We start from the raw sequence: 15,875 nt of genomic DNA on the forward strand, positions 1-15,875 counted from the left end.
AATAAAATGCATTTTTAAAAAAGTAAAAATATGGAGGTTCCTCAAAAAGTTACAAATGGAACTACTGTACAACCCAGCAATTGCACTACTAGTATTTATGCTAAGAATACAAAAATAATAATTCAAAGGGATATATGTACCCCAATGTGTACAGCAGCATTATCTACAATAGCCAAACTATGGAAGAAGCCCAAGTGTTCATCAACTGATAAATGGATAAAGAAGATGTAGTAGACACATACACACACACACACACACAGAGGAATATTATTCAGCCGTAATAAAGAATGAAATCTTGCCATTTTCAATGATGTGGATGGAGGTGGAAAATATTATGCTAAGTGAAGTAAGTTAGAGAAAGATAAATACCATATGATTTCACTCATATGTGGAATGAAAAAAATAAAACAGATGAGCAAAGGGAAAAAAGAGAGTTAGGCAAACCAAGAAACAGACTCTTAAATAGAACAAACTGATAGTTACTGAAGGGGTGAGGGTGGGGGATGGGGGAAACAGGTGGTGGGGATGAAGAAAGGCACTTGCCATGAGCACTCGGTGATACATGGATGTGTTCAATCACTATACTACATACCTGAAAATACCCGTAACACTGTGTGAGAGTGAACTGGGGTTTAAATGAAAATTTTAAAAATGCAAAAATATCAAAAGATGACTGTAGTCTCCTGCTCCACCAGGCTGGGGCGGCTGGCGTTGTCCAGAAGGCCTCAGGGCAGGGTCAGCCACTGATTGACCACACACTGGGGCCAGGCCTGACTGCCTGTGTGAGACCTCAGGTATGTCTTACTACCTCCCTGAAGGGCAAAGAGGCCTTCCTGATACATGCGGGTGTGCTTGCCAGCAGGGACTTCTGCAAGGCCTGGCCTACTTCCTGTTGTGGACTCTGTAGATGTCACCAGCCACTTATTGCGGACACTGGATCTCCATCAGATCTAAGCTGCTGACTCTCCCCTCTCATTACTGATGGAATTATATCCTAAAATTAGAAAGAAATGAATGTGTACATATTCCTGGAAGAAGTAGCTGATAGTTTGAGGAGGGGCAAGATGGCAGAGAAGTAGGAGACCCTGTTTCAACCAGTCCGCTAAAGTCATCTAATTATCTACCAGAACACTCTGAAACACCCATGAAATCAGCCTGAGATCTAAGATTATATACTTTAGGATCTATTTTGGGGGCAGAAGACATCGGTGGAGAGGGTGCACCTTGCCTAGATTGTGGCATGACTAGGAGGAGGAGCACCCAACAGAGGAAAAATTCGGAGACTGTGCCTTCTCCATCAGAACTACTGGATATGGATGTAAACAGTATATTAGAAAGAGAATTCAGACTAACAATTATCCAGGCAATGGCTAGTTGGGAGAAAACCATTAGTGACAACATGGAATCTCTAAGGGCAGAAGTGAAAGTCTCCCTGGGAAGAAGTTAAAAATGCTATCAATGAGATCCAATCTAATCTAAATACTCTAATAGCTAAGGTAACCGAGGCAGAAGAAAGAATTAGTGATCTAGAGGAAAAACTGATAGAGAAAAAGGATCAGGAGGAAGGATGGAAGAAACACCTTGGAAACCATGAAAACAGAATTAGGGAATGATGCCATGAAATGATGCCATGAAATGATGATGCCATGGCATCATGAATGATGATGATGCCATGAAACGTTCCAACGTCAGAATTACTGGGATCCCTGAGGGGAAGGAGAAAGAAAAAAGACTGGAAGATATAGTTGAACAAATTCTTGATGAAAAATTTCCCAATCTGGGGAATGGATCCAGCATTCATGTCCCTGAGGCAGAAAGGACATCCCCCAAGATCAACAAATCTAGAAAGACCTCGAGACACTTGATTGTGAGACTGATGAATCATAATTTTAGACAAGAGCTCCTGAGGGCAGCTGGGGGAAGAGATTCCTTATGTACAGAGGAAGGTCCATCAGAATAACGTCAGACCTGTCAGAACAGCAACCTGGCAAGCCAGAAAGGGCTGGTAAGAAATATTCAGGACACTAAACGAGAAGAACAAGCATCCAAGAATACTTTATCCAGCAAGGCTGACATTCAGAATGGATGAAGAGATAAAGAGCTTCCAAGACAAGCAAGGTTTAAAAGAGCATGTAGCCACCAAGCAGGCATTACAAGAAATACTAAGAAGGGTTCCATAAAAGAAGAAAGAACCAAGAGTGACATAGAACAGAAATTTACAGAGACTATATATAGAAACAAGGACTTCACAGGTAACATGATGTCAATAAAAACGTATCTTTCAATAATTACTCTCAATGTAAACGACCTAAATGCTCCCATAAAATGACACAGGGTTGTAGATTGGATAAAACGACAGGAGCCATCCAAATGCTGTCTACAAGAGACATATTTGGAACCTAATGATACATCCAGACTGAAAGTGAAGGGATGGAAAAGCATCTTTCATGCCAATGGGCCTCAAAAGAAAGCTGGGGTAGCAATTCTCAGATTGTTAAATTAGACCTTAAACTAAAGGCTGTAGTCAGGGATAAAGAAGGACACTATATCATTCTTAAAGAGTCTATCCACCAAGAAGACCTAACAATTGAACAATGGTCAATATTTATGCCCCCAATACAGAAGCAGCCAACTACATAAGAGAACAGTTAATCAATAAAGAGTCATATGGATATGAATAGATTAATAGTAGGGGATCTTAACATGCCACTCTCAGTATTAGACAAATCATCCAAGCAGACTATCAATAAAGAAACAAGAGCATTGAATGACACATTGGACCAGATGGACCTCATAGATATATACAGAAGATTCCACCCTAAAACAACAGAATAGTCACTCTTCCCGAGTGCACATGGAATAGACCACATACTGGGCCACAAATCAGGGCTCAACCAATACCAAAAGACCGAGATTATTCCCCGCATATTCTCAGACCACAATGCTTTGAAATTGGAGCTCAACAACAAGAAAAAGTATGGAAGGAATTCAAACACTTGGAAGCTAAAGAACACTCTGCTTAAGAATGTTTGGATCAACCAGGAAATCAAAGAAGAACTTAAACAATTCATGAAAACCAATAAGAATGAAGACATATCAGTACAAAACCTATGGGACACAGCAAAGGTGGTCCTAAGGGGGAAATACATAGCCATCTAAGCCTCCCTCAAAAAAATTGAAAAATCCAGAATACACCAGCTGTCTTTACACCTTAAAGAACTGGATAATCAACAACAAATTAAGCCAACCCCACACACAAGAAGGGAAAGAATCAAGATTAGAGCAGAGATCAATGAGATAGAAACTAGAGATACAGTAGAACATATCAATGAAACTAGAATCTGGTTTTTTGAAAGAATCAATAAGACTGATAAACCACTGGCCAAACTAATCCAAAAGAATAGAGAGAGGACCCAAATTAACAAAATTATGAATGAATAGGTAGAAACCATGACTAACACAAAGGAAATAGAAACAATCATCAGAAAATATTATCAACAGTTATATGCCAATGAGTTAAGCAACCTAGAAGAAATGGATGCATTCCTGGAAACCTATAAACTTCCAAAACTGAATCAGGAAGAAATTGACAACCTGAATAGACCAATATCTAGTAACGAGATTGAAGCAGTGATTAAAACAAAACAAAACAAAACAAAACAAAAACTCTCAAAAAAGAAGAACCCAGGACCTAATGGATTCCCCAGAGAATTCTACCAAATGGTCAAAGAAGAAAGAATACCTATTCTCCTGAAGCTGCTTCAAAAAATAGAAACAGAAGGAAAACTTCCTGACTCTTTATATGAAGCCAGCATTACCATGATCCCCAAATGAGGCAAAAACCCCACCTAAAAGGAGAATTTCAGAACAACATCCCTGATGAATATGGATGCCAAGATTCTCAACAAGACCCTAGCTAATAGGATCTAACGATACATTAGAAAGATTACCCACCATGACCAGGTGGGATTATCCCTGACATGGAAGGATGGTTTAACATTCACAAATCAATCAATGTGATAGAACAAATCAGTAAGAGAAGAGAAAAGAACCACATGGTCCTCTCAATTGATGCAGAAAAAACATTTGACAAAATACAGCATCCATTCCTGATTATGTTTGGAACATTCCAAACTTTATAAAATCTATCTATGAAAAAATCACAGCAAATAACATCCTCAATGGGGAAAAGCTAACAGCCTTCCCTTTGAGATCAGGAATATAGCAAGGATGTCCATTCTTGCCACTGTTGTTCAATACAGTACTAGAAGTTCAAGGAACAACAATCAGACAACAAAAAGAAATGAAAGATATTGAGATTGGCAATGAAAAAGTCAAACTCTCTTCACAGATGATGTGATACTTTATATGGAAAACCCAAAAGACTCTACCCCCAAATTACTAGAACTCATATAGCAGTTTAGTAATGTGGCAGGATACAAAATCAATGTACAGAAATCAGTGGCTTTCTTATACACTAACAATGAAAATACAGAAAGGGTAACTAGAGAATTGATTCCATTTACTATAGCACCAAGAACCAAAAGATACCTGGGAATAAACCTAACCAAAGAGGTAAAGGATCTGTACTCGAGGAACTACAGAACACTCATGAAAGAAACTGAAGAAGCCACAAAAAGATGGAAGAGCATTCCATGCTCATGGATCGGGAGAATAAACATTGTTAAAATGTCTATACTGCCTAGAAATACTTTCAATGCCATCCCAATCAAAATTCCACCGGTATTTTTCAAAGAGCTGGAACAAACATGCATAAAATCTGTATGGAACCAGAAAAGACCCCAAATTGCCAAGGAAATTTTGAAAAAGAGAAACAAAACTGGGGGCATCACGTTGCCTGATTTCAAGCTTTACTACAAAGCTGTGTTCACCAAGACAGTATGGTACTGGCACAAAAAGAGACACACAGACCAGCTGAACAGAGAAGAGAGACCAGATATGGACCCTCAACTCTATGGTCAAATCATCTTCGACAATCAGGAAAAAATATACAGTGGAAAAAAGTCTCTTCAAGAAATGGTGCTGGGAAACTTGGACAGATATGTATAGAAGAATGAAACTCCACCATTCTCTTACACTGTACACAAAGATAAACTCGAAATGGATAAAAGACCTCAACGTGAGGCAGGAATCTATCAGAATCCTACAGGAGAACATAGGCAGTAGCCTCTTTGACATTGGCCACAGTAACTTCTTTCAAGACATGTCCCCAAAGGCAAAGGAAACAAAAGCATAAATGAACTTTTGGGACTTCATCAAAATCAAAAGCTTCTGCACAGCAGAGGAAAAGTCAGCAAAACAAGGAGGCAACCCACGGAACGGGAGAAGATATTCACAAATGACAATACAGACAAAGGACTGATATTCAGAATCTATAAAGAACCCCTCAAACTCAACACACACAAAACAGATAATCCAAAAAGGCTTGTAAATGCATGAAACAGCATTTGGCTTCACTTCTTCTTCTTCTTTTTCTTCTTTTTTAAAAGATTTTATTTATTCATTTATTTGTCAGATAGAGAGAGAAAGCACGAGTGTGCACACAAGCCAGCAGAGTTGCAGGCAGAAGCAGAGAGAGAAGCAGGCTCCCTGCCGAGCAAGGAGCCCGATGTGGGACTGGATCCCAGGACTCTGGGATCATGACCTGAGCTGAAGGCAGTCACCTAACCAACTGAGCCACTCAGGCATCCCAGCTTCACTTCCAGTGGAGGATGTTGAGTGTAAAACCAACAATATGCCACTTTCCATCCACTGGCCTGGTGGCTGACAGTGTTGGTGACACCATCTCCCTCTTGGGCATTTCTACCCAAGTTGCTTCTGGCTGGCCTGCAACCTTGCTCTACCTAGGAACAGCTTCTGTGAAGGAACACAGCACATGATCATGGAGACACATCCATGAGGCTGCTCACTGCTGCACTGACCAGAACCAAACAAGTGGTCCACTGGGGACTGATTAGTACCCATCATATGTCCATGAACCTGAATCTTGGGCAGCCACTTAATAATTAGGAGGCTCTGTAGTAGCTTATCTCCAAGGGGAAGTGAGAAATGAAAAAGCAGGAGTGCCTGGCTCAGTCATTAAGTGTCTGCCTTTGGCTCAGGTCATGATCCCAGGGTCCTGGGATCGAGTCCCACATCAGGCTCCCTGTTCAGCAGGGAAACTGCTTCTCCCTCTCCTGTTAACCTGTGTTCTCCTTGCTTGTGTACATGCTCTCTTTGTGTCAAATAAATAAATAAATCTCAAAAAAGGGAAAAAAGAAAAAGAAGAAGTAAGGACTCATGTGTCCAAGTATAACCTCTATTTTAAGAAAAAGATCTATGGTTTTGTATATGTCCAAGAAATTTCTGGGATGAGTCACCAGAGACTCAACAGTAGCTTTGATTGCAGAAAGGGATTAGGGGTCTGGGATGTGCAGGCAGAAAAGGGAGAAATACAGGGATATGAAGACAGAGAAGGGAATTAAGGATTTCCAGGGTAGAATGCATTTTTAATTCTTATGGCTTCTGGCTTGTTCTAAGAAATACTCAGAAATAACAAACCTCTAGTGAATAAAAATTCCTATTTTAAAATCTGTCTAATCCCTATTCACGACTCCATTTGGACAAGATCAAACACTATTTGTAAAAAAGGAAAGTCATTTTGGTTTTCATAAACTCCCTTTGGAACGCTCTGGGCCCCGCTGGTGCTGGGGATTTACCTTACTCCGGTCCTCCTGCCAACAGCACCCCAGACCCATGCCAACCCACCCCCTCAGGCCTGCTCTGTGGCTCAGGAGCCTGGCCCCTCTGACGGGCTGAAGAGAAAGAGATGGGAGCAGCCTTCAGTTCAGCAGTCTCATCTGAACAGGTTCATTCCAACTGCCCATTTTCAAGAGGTCAGGTCATAGGTGTTCAGTGCATGATAATAAACAAGTGGCTTTATCACTGAGAGGACCCCCAAGAGAAAGAAGGTGTGAGGGGCAGGCTTGGCAGTGATGGGGGTCCCCACGTTCTCAAAGGTGGGAAGTTACAAAGTAGAGATAGGTTGTAAAGGATCCCAGGGCCCTGACACCTGAGGACAAGCCACATTCTAGTACAGGGCAAGAGCTGTTGGTGGGGTGGGCGGTGTTTCAGGACATCTCACATAAGCTTTGGCTGTTGGATTAGAACAGTGTGAGGAGGAGAATTCTATCTATCAGCCCTTGTGGTTTTGTCCAAAAGCTGCCACTGTTAGGCTTCATTGCTTGGGACCAGCACCAAACTTCTGGTTTTAATTAACCCATTTCTGGTTTTATGGAAAAGCTAGACTTTTACAAAGACTCATTCAGAGGTAGACAACCATCTGGTCCACCTGGACTCATTCCACTGCCAGCTTCCATGTCCTGCAGTAGAGGACATCCTGTAGGTCCTGCAGGTCCCGCCATTCCTCACTACTCCAGGACACAGCCCCTGGTCCCCAGCCATCAGACCTCAGATGAGTCACTTGAACCCCACTTTTCCTAACCTCTCAAATGAGGAGAAGCATCAGCCCTCCTATGATGGCTGACATGAAGCAGGGGCACAGCACACACCCCTAGGGCTTGCACACTAAATGCTCAATAAAGGTTAGGACGGTGTCCCTATGACTATTACTGTTATCTTGCATTATTATTAACAGTTACAAGGTGTGAAATAAGGCATGTGCTGGGACTGAAGGCCATCCCTCCTTAAAACTCCAAGGAGGTTTTCTTCCAGTGTGATTTCTCACCCAGAGGAGGAGGAAAGCCTGCTTTCCTGTCAGTTATATGAAGTCTTCTCAACTCTTCAGACTTTCAGCTGGAGGACTGAACAAGTCCTAGGGGCTCCCTCATCCTTGAGACACTCGCGGGATAGGCAGACATTGGGGAACTGCTCCCTCATCTCCAGACTTTCTCCCCTGCCTTCCCGGAAAGCCAAATATCTGATCCTCCAGTCAACCCTAAAGTCCAGGGCACTGGTCATGTGGCACAGGTCTGGCCGATGAGGGACAAAGAGAAGACTGTTGAGTTGGTCTTCAAGGTGTTTTAAGGTTTAACTAAACATTCAGATTCATAAGGCCTCCTAAGTTCAAGTAGACATGAGACTGCTTTCTCAGAAGGAATAAGGCAGGAAATACAGCTTTCCAGCTGGACTCTTCTGCGAGTGTCCACACAGCTGTCCAGGAGCTAGGGGGAGCCTGAGGGTAAGAAACACCCCTGAAGAACGATGTGTGGAGCCATCCTGGTTTTTAAGACCCTCATGTTCTCAGGGGCCAATATCTCTGACAACCACTCCACGGGCATGCTTAACAGAGATTCTTTTTTCTTTTTTTAAAGATTTATCCACCTATTTTAGAAAGAGAAACAGCAACCGGGGGAGGGGCAGAGGGGGAGCGAGAGCATCTCAAGAAGTCTCCCCATTGGGCGTGAAGCCAGACATGGGGCTCAATCCAAGGCCCCTGAAACCATGATCTGAGTTATAACCAAGAGCTGGACACTCAACCAACTGAGCCAAAGGAAATTCTAAATTAAAGCTATCCACATTGATTTGAGCTGGTGACAGGCAGTTTTAGCCCATCAAAACTGGTTTGAGGCATCCCACATTGTTTTGATTTTGGTTTAGAACATTTCTAAGCTGGTTTAGGGAAGTGAGACTTCTGGAATGCTACAAGTGAGTAGTACTTCTCAGAGCACCTAGGCATTGATAGTGCTTCTTAATCCTTCTCCACTACCTTCCCCTCTAGTTAGAGGGCAGACTCAAGAGCCAGGGGAGTCTAATGCCCAAACCATTCCCCTACGCAGTCTGAGAGAGTCCTGCCCAAATGACACCATGATACTTTGAAAAGTGAGCTTCCTGGATCCACAAGAGCTACCTCACTGGAACAGTGTGACTGGTACAAGCCATCCTGGCATTCCCACCACCCAGGAAAATGGAGCATCTTCCCTATTTATGAGATGTCCAGTCCTCTGAATCAGAAACCTAATCAACCCTATGATGGGGGCATGGAGTAGGTGTTGTCTCTTTCTGCCAATAATTAGTTCCAGAAAAATACTACAACTAGTCATTTAGATTAGAATTACCACAATCTACTGTGGCCTGATGAAAACCAATTTGATCCAGTTTTAACCATAAGCACCACATGTAAATACCTGGGCAAAACCCACTTGAGCCTACTTGAGTTGGTCAAAACAGAATCAAGTTTATTTGAACAATATAACATGGATTCCAACAGTCTGAAACTGTTTTTAATCTAGTTTGAGCAACACTGAGCCAATACAATGTTGAACCCGCTGAAACTGGGTTGAGCAAACCAATTCATTTTCAACCAGTTTGAATTGGGTTAGTTTGGTTCAAACTAGTCCCTTGAAAGGGGATTTGGGGGTCTCAGTTTCCCAGATGTCAGCTCTTTACTAAAAAAGAAAACCAGGGTAGGAGAGGTTTTAAAGTTACTTATCTCTGGTGAGTGATTTACCTTACTCCCATAAATATTCATAAAAATTAATTACCAGCTTACTGAAAGAATTCATAAAACCCACACTTTTTATTGTAACATTAGCAACAGCAGGAAACAGCCTCCTGGCTAAAGAAACATCATATTTAAGAGGCTCTTTATGGTGTTGTGGAAGGACCTTGGAAAGGAGCAGCCCAAGTTTCCCTGAGGCCATTCAGACAGTGCAAAGTTGGCTCAACACCGAATGCTGAAATCCAATATTAACCCCCTCAAAAAAGACAGGAGAATAAAAAAGTAATAGCCTGAATATGGATGCAAGTATATCCACCCTAATCAAAAGTGTTAGATCATAATGAGCTGCTTATACAGACACATTTCAGTCTATTAACCTGATCAGTAGTGTCAAGGGATGTAATTCAAAGCATTTTTTTTTTAAGATTTTATTTATTTATCAGAGAGAGAGGGGGAGAGAGCAAGCACAGGCAGACAGAACGGCAGGCAGAGGCAGAGGGAGAAGCAGGCTCCCTGCCGAGCAAGGAGCCCAATGTGGGACTTGATCCCAGGACGCTGGGATCATGACCTGAGCCAAAGGCAGCTGCTTAACCAACTGAGCCACCCAGGTGTCCCTCAAGGGATGTAATTCAAAGGGATGGCTGACTGTTCCCTAATCAGCTGAACCACCCCCCTCCATAACAATAGGGGCTTACAAAGTACTCCGCCAACCAAATTGGTGAGCACCTTTGCTTATTATAACACTGTTTTTACCTTGAAGGTGTGCTTTCTGCACAAGCTTTGCAGGAGAAAACCAAAGGTAAAAATACCATTTGCTTTGAGATAAAAATGCAACTGTTCTTTAAGAGTAAATTCAAAGTCACTTACCAGCCACAAAACTTGGAAATGATGCCACCTTCTTTGTCTATTGGGAAATAGAAAAAAAGAAAGAAAAGAAAGAAAACACACACATGACAGTGTAAGTAGATGGCCTAAAAAATCTAGGCTAAGAAGAGTACTGTATGTGAAAAGCTAAACCCTACTGAGTGTCTGATGTTCCTAAGAAGTCAGCTCCAGAAAGCAAACCAATGGCATTCAGGCACCATGGTGTTTAGGCAGGACACATGGAAACATTCCCATGGGGAAACTTGGGGTACAAAGGGCCATATTTAAAGTTAGGGACCCCCAGATTAGTATGTCACTGCTAGAAGGGAGGCTAGAGACCATACAACCAATAGCTCTCCAATTGGTGGGCGTGAGAATTACTAGGGTCCATCTTTAAAAGCAAGATAAAGGATACTGGACACCACTCTATGGGTGGTGTCCAGTATTTCATCAAAGCTAGAAAATTCTATCCAAACTATGTCATCCAGAAAAGGGAAATAACTGGTTTAAGGCCTCATTTTAACAACCTCCATCAAGGCAGTGTTAACCTATATAAGATTATTTTTCAAAACCATGTTGTGGGTTTAAAACAGGTTTTAAACAGGTTTTCAATCAGGATGACTTTTTTGTCCCCAAGGGGACATTGGGTAATGTCTGTAGACACTTTTGGCTGTTACAGCTTGGCAAAGAGGTTGTGTGCTGCTGGCATCTAGTGGATAGAGGCCAGAGATGCTTCTAAACATCCTTTAGTGAAAAAGACAGCTCTTCACAACAAAGAATGCTCTGGCCCAAATGTCAATGGTGCCATTATTGAGTAACCCTAACTTAGAACATAACTGTAAGATAATGGAGTACAACAAGTTTCTGTCAAACCAGGGAGCATAAATGAACTTCCCTACCCCCAAACCCACATGCCACTGAAAACGCATGAACCCACAGTGGTATGAGCCTGAATCAGCAGGAAAGAAACTTTCCTTCCTTTTCCTATGGGGACACCCAACTTTGCTTGACTGAATCCCCACTTCCAAGACACTGGCTGGGATAAGAACATGGTGGAAAGGGTGAGCAGACCATGGTGGTGTGGTAACTTCAATATTAGGAACTTAAACCACAACACTTATCCTTGGAAAAAATTACCTCTGGGATGTTGTTATTGTCCACAGGTCCATTGAGATCAGAGCGCTGCTGCTTCCTCGGCTGCTCCAAGCCATTGCAAACCTGGAAACCAGGAAGTAAAAGATGAAAATGGTGCTTCTGTATGTTAGAGAAATAAACCAAGATATAATATGACACAATTTTATGAAATGCCCGTGTATGTATGTGCATGTATATGTGTATATGTGTAATTTAAACTCGTCTGCAATTAATATGTATTCTTTTATACTTATAAAATGTTTTTGAATCATTTTTTTACCATCTGTCACCACACAACATGATTATAATATTATGCTTCACTTCTCTTATGCTTTACTTCTATTATGCTTTACTTCTCATTTCCATGACTTATTTTATAACTTGATATTTGTACCTCTCAATCCCCTTACCCTATTTTGCACATCACCACCCCCTTACTCTTTACCCATTGGAAACCACCAGTTTGTTCTCTGTATTTATGAGTCTGTTTTTGTTTGCTTGTTCATCTGTTCTGTCTTTTAGAGTGTACATATAAATGAAAGTACATGATACTTGTCTTTCTCTCTCTGGCTTATTTCACTTAGCGTAATACCCTCCAGGTCCATCCATGTTGTAAATGGCAAGATATCATATTTTTTTTATGGCTGAGCTATGTTCCATTGTGTGTATGTAGGCCATATCGTCTTTCTCCATTTTTCTACTAATGGATACTTGGACTGCTTCTATATCCTGGCTATTACAAATAATGCCACAATAAACATGGGGTGTATATATCTTTTCAAATTAGTGTTTTCATTTTCTTTGGGTAAACACCTAGCCGTGGAATTACTGAACTATATGGTAGTTCTGTTTTTTAATTTTTTGAGGAATCCCCATACTGTTTTCCACAGTGGTTGCATCAATTTATATTTCCACCGGCATTGCAAAAGAATTCCCTTTCTCCACATCCTCCCAATGCTTGTTATTGCTTATCTCTTTTGACTTTAGCCATTCTGACACATATGGGGTGATATCTCACTGTAGTTTTCATTTGTATTTCCCTGATGCTGAGACATGGTGGACATTTTTTCATGTGCCCGTTGACCATCTGTCTGCCTTCTTTGGAGAAGTGTCTATTCATGTCTTTGCTCATTATTTTTTTTTTTTTTTGGTGTTGAGTTGCATAACTTTATATCTATTTTAGGGATTAACTCCTTACTGGATATATCATTTGTCAATATCTTCTGCTATTCAGTAGGTTGTCTTTTTGTTTTGTGGATGGCTTCCTTTGCTATGCAAAAGCTTTTTATTTTGATGAAGTCCTAACCATTTATTTTTGCTTCTATTTCCCTTGCCTCAGAAGATGTATCTAGAAAAATGGTGCTATGGCCAATGCCAAAGAAATTACTGCCTGTGTTTTCTTCTAGGATTTTTTTGGTTTCAGGTCTCAAATTTAGGTCTTTAATTCATTTTGAGTTTATTTTTGTGTGTGGCGTAAGAAAGTGACCCAGTTTCCCTTTCTTTGCATATAGTCAGCTGTCCAGTTTTCCCAGCACCATTACTGAAGAGACTATCTTTCTCCCGTTTGTATTCTTGTCTCTATATTGTAGAATATTTGACCATACAAGGAGGGGCTTCTTTCTTTTTCTTTCTTTCTTTTTTTTTTTTTTAAGATTTTATTTGACAGAGAGACACAGAACACAAGCAGTGGGAGCAGTAGGGGGAGAAGCAGGCTTCCCGCTGAGCCGGAGCCCCATGTGGGGCTTGATCCCAGGACCCTGGGATCATGACCCAAGCTGACGGCAGACACTTAACCCACTGAGCCGCCCAGGTGCCCCGAGGAGCTTATTTCTTGACTTTCTATTCTCTTTCATTGATCTGTGTGTCTCTTTTTGTGCCAGTACCCTACTGTTTTGATGACTATTGCCCTGTAGTCTATCTTGAAACCTGGGATTGTGATACCTCAAGTTTTGCTCTTCTTTCTCAAGATTGCTTTGACTATTTGGGGTCTTTTGTGTTTATGTACAAATTTTAGGATTATTTGTTCTAGTTTTATGAAAAATACTTTGGTATTTTGATAGGGATTGCACTGAATCTGTAGATTGCTTTGTGTAGGGTGGACACTTTAACAACATCAATTTCCATTCTATGAGTATGATATGTCTTCCATTTGTTTGTGTCATCTTCATATTCTGAATCAGATTTTCTAATTTTATTATTTATTATTTGTTAATTGTGGTAAAACACACATAACATTAAATTTACCATTTTATCCACTCTAAGTGGATGGCTTGGAGGCATTAAGTACATTAACATTCTGCAATTATCACCACCATCCCTCTCCAGAATTCTTTCCATCTTGCTCATCTCAAATTATGTATGCATTAACCATTAATTCCCCATTACCCTCTCCCCCCAGACACTGGTTGTCTCTGTCAATTTAACATCTCCAGGAACCTCACATAAGTAGAATCTTATCTTTTTGTGACTGGCTGTTTCACTTAGCATGATGTCCTCAAGGTTCATCCATATTGTAACATGTATCATAATTTCCTGCCTTCTCAAGACTGAATAATACTCTTCTATTTGCATATACCCCATTTTATTTATCCATCCATCTAGTGACAGACACTTGGGTTGCTTCCTGCTTTTGGCTATTGTGAATAATGCTGCTCTGAACATGGGTACAAATATCTCTTAGAGTTCCTCTTTCAATTTTCTGGATATACACCCTTAAGAAGAATTGAATTGCAAGATTATATTGTGATTTTATTTGTAATATTTGAGGAACCCCCACATTGTTTTCCAGCAACTGTACGATTTTATATTCCCAGCAATATCCAAGAGTTTAAAATCATAGTTCTAAAAAACCTGAATTCTTAGTTTAATGCAAATTCTAAACTCTAGAATCTAAACTTGTTGGTTAATGCAAATTAGTCAATCTACTACTAAGGAAAACAAAATGTTCCAAGGACATGTCATAAGTCTTCTCTTAAAGAGGACATCAAACCAAAATCTCAAATTTTAACAAAATTTAAAGTTTGAGTATCTCTATGTGGTGCTTTGCACCATCCAGAATGTAGAGTCCAGATCCATAGCACCAAAATCACTCTACAAACCCCAAGGGAGGTTTCAGTAAGCCATTATGCGAAGTTTCAGAACTTTCTGGAAATAAATTATCAAGCAGTAACAATATAATGATGATGATGAGATTAATGATAAGTTATACTTACAAATAAATAAATTTATATTATAAATATATACTACATTCATGTTTACATAGAAATAATTAATTTACACTATTTCCTCTCTTGCTTTACAGCTTACAAGACTGAGGCTTCAGGTGTTGGAGATAATAGCTAGGTTCCCACAGGTCTAGATGGCATAGCAAGATGTTGCTGCTGGTTTTCTTCCTTGTCTAGACTGTTACTGTTGTGTTCCTTGATGTCATTCAGTCTCTCTGGCAGGACTAGAGAAGAATGAAGGGACATAGGCCCACCCTCCTGGCACTGATGACACCTAGAAGACCACAGATTCCTAGCTGAGCATCCCCTTCGTGACTACAAACACTACTACATCTCAAAGGCAGGGATGGGGGTGAGTGGGGAGTCCAGGGAGGGCTCAGATAGGAGGTGGGAAAAATGGGGCTGGGCTTCAAGCATGGGGAAGGTTGAGCACAGAGGAAGAAAGGAGGGAATCACCATATACCAAGAAAAATTTAAAACTCAAGCTACAGGAAGAAATGAGGCTTTCCTGAAACAGAGGGGAAGCAGAGCTGCAGCTGGGGCTCAGGAAGTTCTGATGTCGGTTGGTCTCTGCTTCCTTTGCTGGAAGCCCAAAGAACTGTCTGCACCCCAAGCCCTGTGAACTCTCAGATAATTCACATGGGTCCTGGTTTCATCCTGCTGTCCCAGTATGCCCCAAGGCAGGGCTCTGGGGCTCAGGCAGGTCAGGGAACGCTGGCATGCTCCTCGGTCCTTCCTAGCCCTCTTTCTGGGAGCTGAACCCATCCTTTCCTAGAGGAGAGGACTGTGATTCATCTGGGGTCTCCACCTCATTAGAACCCGTTCTGACCAAGCTGAGTGGACAGTGCCCTTCTTGTAGGGCTGAGGATGACTTGGCAATGACTCCTGCCAGCATCCTCAGGGAGCCAGGATGGTTTCCCAGTCTCTAAGTCTTCCCTCTGCTTCCTTGGCTCTGCACCTCCCTTTGTGGCCAAAGTAGACCAGGCAATATCTCCTAAAGAGTACAACGGGAACTCTTACCTCAAACACTATTCCCATCCGCCTTTATTAAACCCAAATTTGCCACATCCTCCCAGAAAACCTTCTGTTGTCTTATACTCTTGGCTATTTCAAGGTCTATTTAGAGCACATCTGTGTTTTCCCTCTTGTTTGAAAGAGCTCTAATCTGGTGACTTTTCCTAGGCTGAGTTCAC

The 15,875-nt window shown here is 41.3% G+C and overlaps 1 protein-coding gene across 5 annotated transcripts in view; it reads right to left on the reverse strand.

Annotated features, from left to right (window-relative positions):
• APBA2 (amyloid beta precursor protein binding family A member 2) overlaps positions 1-15,875 on the reverse strand; it is a 243,712-nt gene that overhangs the window by 36,129 nt on the left and 191,708 nt on the right. For all 5 annotated transcript variants that reach the window (XM_032342243.1, XM_032342242.1, XM_032342245.1 and 2 more), the window contains 2 exons: positions 11,462-11,542; positions 10,328-10,364 (listed from right to left, as the gene is read on the reverse strand). In XM_032342243.1, coding sequence (XP_032198134.1) covers positions 10,328-10,364; positions 11,462-11,542 — 118 coding nt within the window. The remainder of the gene's footprint in view (positions 1-10,327; positions 10,365-11,461; positions 11,543-15,875) is intronic.

This window comes from Mustela erminea, chromosome 5 (assembly GCF_009829155.1).
Source record: "Mustela erminea isolate mMusErm1 chromosome 5, mMusErm1.Pri, whole genome shotgun sequence".
Classification (NCBI taxonomy): Eukaryota; Metazoa; Chordata; class Mammalia; order Carnivora; family Mustelidae; genus Mustela; species Mustela erminea.